The 11,864-nt window shown below is 46.4% G+C and overlaps 1 protein-coding gene across 1 annotated transcript; it reads right to left on the reverse strand.

Annotated features, from left to right (window-relative positions):
• Nucleotides 1-779: 779 nt before the first annotated feature.
• LOC140494172 (eotaxin-like) lies at nt 780-5,330 on the reverse strand. Its single transcript, XM_072593276.1, has 4 exons — nt 5,182-5,330; nt 4,371-4,497; nt 3,050-3,184; nt 780-2,034 (listed from the first exon to the last, which is right to left on the reverse strand). Exons 1-4 carry the CDS (start codon nt 5,264-5,266, stop codon nt 2,019-2,021), a joined length of 363 nt encoding a protein of 120 aa, XP_072449377.1. The 5' UTR covers nt 5,267-5,330; the 3' UTR covers nt 780-2,018.
• Nucleotides 5,331-11,864: the final 6,534 nt, after the last annotated feature.

Raw genomic sequence — 11,864 nt, forward strand, 5'->3', positions numbered from 1 at the left:
ACAGGGTATGCAGTAGACTGAATCCAAGCAAAGTTGAGAGGGGGCAGTTTGGGGGTTGAAGTGGGAGAGAGATTGGCGGGCGGCTGGAATTGGTCTTTTACATCCCCGGCCAAGTCGACCAGATCTCTGATCACTCAGGAGAACATGCACAGCAGGATCCCACCCAGAAGACCCCGTTGGAGTGAGTTGGGTCAAACAGATTCCCCCAACTTACCTCACACCCCCTTCTGTCACCAACCTCACCTCCCTCTCCCTCAGAAACCTCATCACCTTCCCTATCTCACAAACATCAACTCCCCCTCCCTAACCATTCTCATCAACCTACCTCATCAATCCCCCTACCTCACCCACTGCAGAACCCCACCACTCGAACCTCACCCTCCACCTCATCAATCTCCGCCAACTCACCAACCTCAACCCCCCCTCCCTCAGCAAGTTCATCTCCCACCCTATCTCACTCACTTCACCCCTACCCCTCCAACCTTTCACTCCACCTCACCAACCTCTTCCCTACCTCACCAATCACCCCCACCTCAACCCCATCCCTTCAACCTCACCCTCTTACCTCACCCCCCCCACCACCCAAGTGTGGATGGAAACCTGGGTATTTGGAGTGAGGGGCTAAGGTTGGGTCCGGAGAACAAGCTGGAGGGGCCGAATGGTCACCAATCGGCCGCATGGATCAGAAAGGATTGCTGAGACTGTGTCACGGGAAGAAACCAGGCCCCACGTCTTCCAGCTTTCCCCAAACAGAAAGAAATGTTCACGCAGACCAGCCCTTCATATCAAACGATCTTTATTTATTATTACAATATTACAAAATACCATAAAATCGTAGGCTGGAAACTAAAAACAATTCAGCTTTGAACAAAAGGTCACAGTCCAATCAGACAGCTTATTAAGACTGGGACAGAATATTTCCGAAGACACATATCATCACGCAGAGAAAGATCCCACATCCAGCTTCCAAAACAGAATGAGACGACCAGCTTTAAAGACTAAAGAGACTACAGGGGGACAGATATGTAAGTAGGTGCTATTCCCTGGTGTTGGGGAGGAAGAGAGGCAACAGAGTTTAATTGAACATTCAACGTCAGTATTCACATTATTTTGGGATTGAGCTTTCCCGCTCTCAGTCACTGTCACATTGTGGGTTGTTTCATTTCCGTGGCTCAGTCTCAGTAACTGTGTCGATTGAAGACAGGAGCAAATTGGTAGGGAAATGGAATTCTTCCCAAGCTAAACAAAAGCATCTTCACTCCTGCTGACAACCATATGGCTCATTCACTTTGACAATGTATTCAAACACAGGATTGATGTGGAACTGAGGGAGTCCAAATCCATCACTTGGTTTCAGGGCACAGTGAAACCAATCAGCAATTACATTGAACTCCCCTGCACCCCCTTTCCCAAGGATTCTACAAGTGTCAGGGTACGAACAGGGTAAAGCTGCCCTAACACTGTCCGCACCAAACACTCCCAGAACAGGCATTACTCAGATTACAGATTAACACTCTCCATGTATTTTTAAACTGAAAATAAAGCTCTCTCTACACTGTCCCCATGAAACACTCCCAGGACAGGGGCAGCATAAGGTTCGATGTAGAGTAAAGCTTTTCCTCTGTATGTATATTATATATATATATTTGCTGCTCTCTGTGACAGAGAAAGATCCCATAGCCAGCTTCCAAAACAGAATGAGACGATAGGCTTTAAAGGGGGACATATACGTCAGTAGGTGCTATTCCCTTTCACAGAGGTGCCAATTTGGTACCAACTTTGTGGTTGGGGGCAGTTACACTTGGCATCACAGTGAGACCATCCATTCTGAATCCAATTTCACCAATAAGGCAGCAGGAAGGGGAAGTTTGAAAGATGATTGGTCAGTGTCGGGTTTACAAACAAATACACCTCTTAGTCTGACCTCAAGTAATATTGACAACTTTGGTAGATGTTAGTTCTTTTTCTGATTAATGCAGATGAAGCGAATCGAGAGGTTTGTTGACCATCATTTCTTTTCATGCCTGTGAATTCCTGGAAAGAAGAAAGTTAATATTTGTTAAAGAATTAGAAACAGCATTTTAGATTGGTGGGAGCGTGTACACGGGGCAGTGGAAGGGGTACTAAATAGGGGGGGTAGGGTCAGTGATGGGGGAGAGTTTCCATAGGACTGAAGGGGGATTAAATAGGGGATAGGGTCAGTGATGAGGGAACGTGTACATAGGGCTGAGGGGGGGGGGGATTAAATGGTGGTGTTGGGCCAGTGATGGGAGAGAGTGTACACAGGGCTGAGAGGGTGATTAAATGGGGGGTAGGGTCAGTGATGGGGAAGAGGGTACATAGGCTGAGGGGGGATTAGGGTCAGTGATGGGGAAGAGTGTACATAGGGCTGAGAGGGGGATTATATGGGGGAGGTAGGGTCAGTGATGGGGAAGAGTGTACATAGGGCTGAGAGGGGGATTAAATAGGGGGGCAGGGTCAGTGATGGAGAAGAGTGTACATAGGGCTGAGGGGGGGGATTAAATGGGTGTATAGTGTCAGTGATAGGGCGGTAGAATGTACACGGGACTGTGGGAGGGAGTTTAAATGAGGGGGTAGGGTCAGCGATTGGGGGTGAGAGTGTACACAGGGCTATGGGGGAGGGGATTAAATGGGAGGGGTGGGGTCAGTGATGGGGTAGAATGTACATGGGGCTAGGGGTGGGAGTAGTTTTTATTGGGGAGAATGAAATATACTTGTGTCTTGCTTGTTTTTCATTCACTAAGGGAGTTTCTGCCCAATGATTGCCCAATGTTCAAGCTGCTGTGTGTTAGCTGAAGATTACAATGTGAGGCAGTAGTTTGGGTGGATGGGGCATGAGGAGGGACTGGAGTCTGTGAGGAGTGTTTTAGAAGGGGACTGTGATGGTGTGTGGGGAAGATTGAAAGGGAGGACGTTTGGGAGAGAGTGAGCTGAAGATGGAGGGATCTGGAGAGAGAGTGTTTGGGAAGCAGCAACTGGTATAGTTTTGGAGCTGAAGGGAGGTAAAGCAATGAAACAAAACTCTCACCTTCCCAACCGGTGCCTCATCGACCTCCTTTTCTGACTCGATTTTGGTTTTTTCATGTCGAGTTTCCTCATCAGTTTCTTCACCCACTTTTCCTGTGGCGGGCTGCACAGCTGTTTATTCTTCTTTGTCCGGAACCTGTTGGGAAAGTGAAGGGTCAGGGTTAAACATGTGTTTGAAACCTCAGCTGATGAAAGACTAAGAAATTTCCAGTGTCCTTTCTACAGTAGTCTCCCTAGTCCTGCATCTCTTGGGGTGACATCTTCAACAAATATTCTTTCATGTTAAAGTCCAAAACACCAAATGTTCAGACAGTACATGACAGATCAGAAGCTGACATTGGTAGTTTAGTATCAAATCGCCCGAGACAGGGTAAAATTAACACTCTCAAGCATGCGAGTGTCCATGAGGTGTTATATGTGCACGTGCACATGTGTACTTGCCTGTGCATGCGTGTGTCTGGTAATCTCAGGAATGGCAATATTGTGACCATCTCCACTTTTCCCAGGTCTAGGCTCAGGCGTGACCTCCTGCCCTTTGGGTGGGAGCCATTCCCAGTTGGGACCGTGAGCGGAAAATGGGAAAAGACAGATAGTCTAGCAGCATGGACAGGCAAACAGAAGATGAAATGAATGCACAGAAGTGTTTGGGGATGCACTGTGGCAGATGAGATAGAGAGAGGCATTGGAGACTTAATGATGCAGTGGTAAACAGTGACGGGGGTCCCGATGTGACATGGGCATCAGTCTTTGCAGATGGCAAGACATTTAGCAAAACTGATGGAATCTTGGGCTTCATAAATTGAGTCATAGAGCACAGGGCCAGAGATGCTATTCCTAGGTTAGGTCTCAACTAGAGAAATTCCTCCAGTTCTGAACGTTTTGGAAGGGTCTGTGACTCCTCAAGAGGATGTGGTGGGAGATTTCCCAGAGTGGTTCCGGGGATGAGGTAGACCAGAGTTTCAGATAAAAGACAAATCTGACCTCTTGGCTGATGGTTCTTGAATGAGGGGGACACAGATTTAGGATTTTGGATAAGTATTGCAGAGGGAATGTGAGGAGGAAGGATTTTCTTTAACACAGTGAGTGGGAGTAGGCTAGATCTTGCTGCATGTGGAGAGAGAGGGGCTGGAAGGTTTGGTGAAGGTCTGAAATTGAAACCGGACAGTGAGCTAAACCGACAGGATTACAGGATCGAGACGGTGTCCAGGATTGCTCCATTGACAGCGGGAGCAGACCCCAATGGGCCGAGCGGCCTCCTTCTGAGTCGACTTGCACCCGAGGGTGGAAGAAGGTGTGAGGGACCTGCCTGAGTTGATACTTACACAACAGCGTGTACTTTGCAGCCGTCGCTGGGCAGTTGTATTCGGTAGCTGTGCAAGATCTTCAAGGGAATCTGGCTTGGGCTGGTGGTGAGGCAGCAATCCTGCGTAGCCATGCTGTCCTCATTGGCTGGAAGGAAGAACAAAGAGAGTTTAGATGCATTCAATAATCAACACCCCACAGCAGGGCGGGTGACAGGGTTACTGGGACACCCAGACCAGGCTGTAGGAGTTGAAAACAGAGGCAGAAAAGAAAGGGGGGAATTCTCCTCCGGAATCCCCTCGCATTCATGGCCTTCTCCCTTACCTTTATTTTCTGGAATTAGCCAGGCTGAGGCATTACATTGTCATCAGAGAACTTTGAATACTTGGGAAAGTCATTAAGAACATCTCCAAGTAAGTAGAGAATTGAGGTGACAGCATGCGGTAGTGCAGAACACAAGACCCTTTGGTCCATCGTATATGTACTCCTGGTCCTATGAAAGAGCTAGCCAGTCAGTCCCACTGTCCCTGGTCCCGCTCCCCTGCACCCCTGGAAATGTCATTCCTCCCAGTATTTAACGGTTACTACTTTCTAACGGTTACTACTGAATCTGCTCCCACAGACCTTGCAGAAATGACCCGAGATCCTAACATGAAAAAGAAAACAAAACAAATATCTCCTCTTCTCCACCCAACCTCCCAACTCCCACCTTCTCCACATTTATCTACAGCGTATGTTCTCAGCAATCTGCCTCTGACTACAGTTTCTCTGCCTCCCCAGTTTTTCTATTGAAATATCTGTTACACCTCACCAGCAATGGGCTTTACTGACCTTGAGAAATGCCCCAGAGACAGGCGGCCATGATGAGGAGGATGGTAGCAGGAGAGGTGGCTGTTCCCTTCATGATGCGCTGCATATAGCTGTTCTTAGAGCAGGTTCAGCTCAGGGCTCTCTCTCTCTCTCTCTCTCTCTGACTTGAGCTGTTGCTACTCTGTGCTGTTCTCCTGTCTTCAGATCAGGCTATTTATACTCTCGAGTGGCTGAAGTTTTGTATTGACTCACCCCTTTCTATTAACCACAGAGATATTTGCCAACCTTTAACAAACTCTCAACTGTTTACCTTGGCAGCGGTTCAACACTTGGAGCGAATTATTGTCAGTCAGTCATCTCCATGTTCCCTCTTTGATTCGGATACTGTTCCAACTCATCCCCAAACCCCCTTACACTTCTGTCACTTCTAAACATTAAAGAAAAATCAGAGGATTAACCCTTTCAGATTGTGCTTTCTTGGAATTCAAAGGCAAGAGGGATTGCAAGTTTATTTGCCGTGAGGACAGAATTAGGAAATGTTCCAAGTTATTTTGGCACAAGATTTCTCTGTGTGCTTCAGGTGTCCAAACATTCCCAATCTATGAACGGCCACTTCTTCAAAACCACACAGCCCCTATCAATGCCCTCAAGGTGGGCATAGCTATAGTTTTTGTTAGGCCAAAGTGGGTACTGCAGATGCGGGAGATTAGAGTCAAGATTAGAGTGGTGCTGGAAAAGCACAGCAGGTCAGGCAGCATCCGAGGAGCAGGAAAATCACCGTTTTGGGCAAAAGCCCTTCATCAGGAATAGTTTTCGCTCCCTACGCAGGGAGAACAAAAAGCTAAAATGTAAGGTCAGCAAGCTACTGAATGGAATTGAATTGAATTGAATTTATTGTCACGTGTACCGAGGCACAGTGAAAAGCTTTGTCTTGCGAGCAATACAGACAGATCAGAGAGTTAAGTAGCATAGATAGTAAATAATAGGTAAACAGCGGCAAAAACAAAAACACAGGGACAGGCGAACGTTAAGAGCCTGTGAGTCCATTCAGTAGTCTAACAACAATAGGGTAGAAATTGTTGCTAAACTGGCTGGTGCGTGTGTTCTAACTGAACGTGAATCTTTATCATAAGAGTATTTCAGTACAGCACAGGAATCGTGAAACCCTGCTTCATTGTGTAGGAGCTTAGACAGACTGCACCTGGAATCCGGTGTGCAATTTGTCCTTCTCTCAGGAAGGACATTATTACCGTAGAGGGAATGCAGTGAAGGTTCACCAGACTTGTCCCCGGGATGGCGGGACAGTTCTATCAAGTGAGATCGGGACAAGATGGATCTGTATTCTCAAGGGTTCTGAAGAATGAAAAGTGATCTCATTGAAATATAAGAGATGGTGAGAGCAGTGGAAGTATAGTTATTGAGTATGTTTAAACTAGATATTGATAGATTTCTGATTATCAACGGTGTACAGGGACGGGGTAGCTAAGGGACATTGAAGTACTTGACCTCACACTGTACCATCCCCCCCCACAGAGCCGACTGTGTCCCCGCATTCTGAGCTCAGTAGCAGCAACATCCAGAAATAATTAGCGTAGACATTCTCAAAAGAATGGCAGGAGACACAGCAACAGAACTGCAGACTGTGGTCTAATGATGATGTTAGTTATCTAGACGCCATGGTTAATGCTCTGAGGATATAGGTTCAAGCCCACAAGGTGGAATTTAAATTAAAACCACAATCTCACCTGTGAACTGAAGGGAGCGGGGGGGGGGGTTGGTGGGTAGCTGAGCTTGCATTTATATAGCACCCTTCACTATCTCACAAGGCCCCAGAGCGCTTTGCAGCTAATACTGTGGGAGGGATCACTGTCATGATGTCGGAAACACAGCAGCCATTTGAACACAGCAAGATCCCATTAATGGCACTGTGTGTTTGACCGGGTAATAATTTTCTTCAACCCGTTCATGGATGTTGCCAGCTCTGCCAACTTTTATTGCCTGTCCCTAGTTGCCCCTTGAGAAGGTGGGGGTGAGCTGCTTTCCTGAACAGTCAGAGTCCATGTGCTGTAGGCAGACCCCCAATGCCCTCAGGGAGGGAATTCCAGGATTCTGACCCAGCGACAGTGAAGGAATGATGATATATTTCCAAGTCAGGATGGGGAGTGGCTCGGAGGGGGACAATCACTAAGGGAATATGAAAGTGCCAGATGCTGGATCATGTGGGACAAAGGCAATCTAGCTTGATCAGACATCAGGTCCTGGGTGATCTCAGAGACATAAGCAGGCTGTACTTGGAAAAATCTGCTCTTGAGAAATATTTGAAGGGGTATAACGAGCAGTGATTTTGGAAATCATTACCCAGAGAGTGGTGAAGACATGAAGTCTGTTACCATGAGGAGTAGTTGAGGTGAACAGCACAGAATTCTTTAAGAGGAAGCTGGATAAACACAAAAGGGAAGGAGAGTACGTTGACTGAAGTCCACTATTGACACTATTTCAAGCTGAGATCAATAGGTTAATGGTCTTTCAGGGAAAAGAAGGATGGAAATGGAGAATCTAGGAGCAAGACTATCCTGCTCAGTCATTCAATATGATCATGGCTATTCCTCCATCTCAAAGCAACATCCCTGCTTCCACCTCATACCTGTCTAACTGCCTCATTGTGGAGTGGGTAGGAAGCTTAAGGTCAGCCATGTTCATATTGAATTGAGAGCTTGGAGAGGCTATCCCTGCTCCTCATTTACATACACTGATGTTATAATGTTACAAAGGCTCATGAACATCAGTATAGAACAATTGGGCTGAATGGCCAGTTTCTGCACTGTCCAATCTATGTCATGCATTTAACTCAGGAATTTCCCCGTGGAATAGATAGTTGCCAATGACAATTGTTAAGAAAGGTACTGGACAAGTTCGGAAGCAAATGAAGAAAATGAATGATGTGGAGGTGCCAGTGTTGGGTTGGGGGTGTACACAGTTAAGAATCATACAATGCCCGGTTATAGTCCAACAGGTTTATTTGGAAGCACTAGCTTTCAGAGCGCTGCTCCTTCATCAGGTTGTTGTGAAGTAACTCTTTGTGTCCCCTTACATTAGTAAAACCATGGCAGATGGAAACCCACGATGTGAAAACGTAGTCCACTTTTGAAACACAAAAGATACATTTGATAGAAATATAAAAATAATGGCTACAAGAGCAGGTCAGAGACGAGGAATCTCAGAGTGCGTAACTCACATCCTGACTCTGCAAAGACCATCCACTATCTATGAGGCACAAGTCAGGAGTGTGAGGAAATACTCCTCACTTGCCTGGATGGGTGCAGCTCCAACAAAATCAAGAAGCTTGGTACCATTCAGGACACAGCAACCCACTTTGATTGGCATCAACCCACAAACATTCACTCCCTTCACCATCAATGCTCAGTAACAGCAGTGTGTACTATCTACAATTGTTTCAGTAGTGAAGCTAAGAATTAAATAGGACACTGGATCATTTCTCAACCTTGCTCAACTGGCCTTTAACTGAAAAATTAGAAAGCAGGAAGAGCCAGATCTCAGATGCTGTCATGCTTTCTCAATGTTGGGATGAGATTTCGATGAATAGTTACCTCCTCTTTTACTAATCGTCACAGCCGAATGTGTCTGTGAGAATGCAGCCATCATATTGTCATTTTATTGGTCTCCTTTTTAAAGCAAGGATTAAATGGATAATTAGTAAAGAAAACACCCAGCTTGACAGGGTTGTTAAGAAGGCTTACAGTGTTTTAGCTTTTATTAATAGAGGGATCGAGTTCAGGAACCATGAGGCTATGCTACAGCTGTACAAAACTCTGGTGCAGCCGCACTTGGAGTATTATGTACAGTTCTGGTCACCGCATTATAAAAAGGATGTGGAAGCTTTGGAAAAGGTACAAAGGAGATTTACTAGGGTGTTGCCTGGTATGGAGGGAAGGTCTTATGAGGAAAGGCTGAGGGATTTGAGGCTATTTTTGTTAGTGAGAAGAAGGTTGAGAAGTAACTTTAATAGAGACATATAAGTTAATCAGAGGGTTAGATAGGGTGGACAGGGAGAGCCTTTATCCAAGTATGATAAGCATGAGGGGCCATGGCTTTAAATTGAGGGGTGATAGATATTGGACAGATGTCAGAGATAGTTTCTTTACTCAGAGAGTAGGAAGGGTATGGAATGCTTTGTCTGTAACGGTAGTAGATTCGCCAACTTTAAGTACATTTAAGTCATCATTGGACAAGCATATGGATGTACATGGAACAGTGTAGGTTAGATGGGCTTCAGATTGGTATGACTGGTCGGCGCAACATCGAGGGCCGAAGGGCCTGTACTGCGCTGTAATGTTCTATGTTCTATGTAAAATAAGAACTGGTATGAATTACAAAATGGCTAAGCCATTTGACCTCACGACCCAGGACAAACAGAGACAATCTTTGCTCCATGAACGATCTTGACTCGCAGTGTTTACTCCAATAACCTCATGGTTGAGATGAACACTCTGCTAAAGGCAGGACTTGTGCTCAGTGTGTGTGAGTTGAAAACAAAACTATTCTAGCTGTTTACCAACTCGAACACTCGACTTTCTCATTGCTCTTGATTTCTCTTTCCAAAGATAAGTCTGACCTGCCCACCCCACAACTCCCATCACCCCTCCAACGTAGCTGAGTTGCTGTGGCAACATATACTTTTGCGTGTATGACGTATGTTGTAGCTCAGAGCCAAGAATAATGACAGTTGAGGCTTGAGTTTCTTTTCATCAAATAACTGTGGTAGAATCCCACCCACCCCCCCACACCCCCCACTTCCTGTCAGTGACAAGTGTTGCAAGGATTTATAAATTGTTACACAACCCTTTTATAAAGTCATAGAGATGTACAGCATGGAAACAGACCCTTCGGTCCAACCTGTCCATGCCAACCAGATATCCCAACCCAACCTAGTCCCGAATGCAATATTCCAACAGTGGCCTAACCAATGTCCTGTACGGCTGCAACATGACCTCCCAATTCCTGTACTCAATACTCTGACCAATAAAGGAAAGCATACCAAACGCCTTCTTCACTATCCTATCGACCAGTGACTTCATTTTCAAGGAACTATGAGCCTGTATTCCAAGGTCTCTAGTTGTCCCTTCAGAAGTGGGGTGAACTGCTTACTTGAACCGCTGCAGTCCCTGTTCTATGGTTTGACTCACAATGCCCTAAGGGAGGGAATTCAAGGATTTTGACACAGCGACACTGAAGGAACGGCAATATATTTCCAAGTCAGGATGGTGAGTGGCTTGGAGGGAACTCACAAGTGGTGCTGTTCCTATGTATCTGCTGCCCTTGTCCTTCTCATTGTAGGTGTAGGAGTAGTCATTAAAAAAAAGATTGCCTTTGATATGGAGTTGGGAATTCAATTTTTTAAATAAACTATTAAATATTTAAGGGGATTTAAATGTATTTAATAGGCATGCAAGAAAGGGAAACAGTTCACTATAGTATTTAGAACTTTATTCAATTTGAGCCTGGTACCGGAGGTCTGACTATAGTGGATACGACATGGGAATGCATGAGCAAGCGGTGGTGGGTCAGGAATCATGGGTTGCTACGAGGTGTCAGCGAATTAACACAGGGTCTAGAAGGAACCTTAAGATGGGAGTTGGCAATAAATTGCCACTGAGTTGGCATAGGGTTTCTAATGGGGCATTGAGGTGGGTCGTGGGTTGGTGTGAGTTGGCTTGTTTGTGATGTGAAGAGTGGACTTGGGTGGCTGGAGGGATCTAATATGTAATAAAACAACTGGGGCAAAGTTCCAGGGAACTGAGGCAGGCATTTTAAATAGCCAACCTTGTCCCTGGGCAGTGCCTGTGGTCTGTGGTCTCGAATGCTGCCTGACCTGCTGTGCTTTTCCAGCACCACTCTAATCTAGTCTGTGGTCAATGTCTGGGCGGGGGAGGGGGGGGGGGTGCGTTGGCATGGCAGCACGGGGTGAGTGTCTGAATCCATTCTGCCGTCACCCATTCAGGGGGCGCTGCTTTCCCTGCGGTGGGCATGCCTAGCTGGGATATTTCCCATCCCAAACTCCCTGCCTCAGGAATGAGAATCTGCCCTTTATAATCTCTTTCTAATGGGCCCTCTATCTGCCTCAGCTTCAGAGGGTGGCACGGTGGCTCAGTGGTTAGCACTGCTGCCTCACAGCGCCAGGGATCTGGGTTCGATCCTAGCCTCGGGTGACTGCCTGTGAGGAGTTGGCACATTCTCCCCATGTCTGCGTGGGTTTCCTCTGGATGCTCTGACTTCCTCCCACAGTCTAATGATATGCAGTTGAGGGTGTATTGGTTGTGCTAAATTGTCTGCAGTGTCCAGATTAGGAGGACTGGCCATCATGGGGTTATGTGGATCGCATTGAATGCTCTTCGGAGGGTTGGTGCACACTTGATGGGCTGAATGGCCTTTTTCTGCACTGTAGGGATTCTATGATTCTGGTACTGCCTATGAGTCTCATTGCTCAGCTGGTGCTGTTGTTCATATCAAGCCCTGTTATCCTCACTGATCTGTTGTCAGGTCACATTTCTATCAGCCTTGCGGGTTAATGAACATTAACACCCAGCGCCCAATTAAGGATGCAGCTGCAGAGGTTTGATCTACAGAATCTGGCCCAATATCCTTTGAGGAAATTGCATGAGAAGGTCACTCAGTGTCAGTGTGCG

Source organism: Chiloscyllium punctatum, chromosome 2 (genome assembly GCF_047496795.1).
Source record: "Chiloscyllium punctatum isolate Juve2018m chromosome 2, sChiPun1.3, whole genome shotgun sequence".
NCBI lineage: Eukaryota > Metazoa > Chordata > Chondrichthyes > Orectolobiformes > Hemiscylliidae > Chiloscyllium > Chiloscyllium punctatum.

Bases quoted from the DNA above. Each gene is read 5' to 3' on its own strand.
- LOC140494172 (XM_072593276.1), bottom strand. From the start codon at position 5,266: ATGCAGCGCATCATGAAGGGAACAGCCACCTCTCCTGCTACCATCCTC. The intron at 4,498-5,181 runs GTCAGTAAAGCC...TCTTCCTTCCAG, and splicing joins TCTCTGGGGCATTTCTCAAG to CCAATGAGGACAGCATGGCT. The intron at 3,185-4,370 runs GTAAGTATCAAC...CTTTCCCAACAG, and splicing joins TGCAAAGTACACGCTGTTGT to GTTCCGGACAAAGAAGAATA.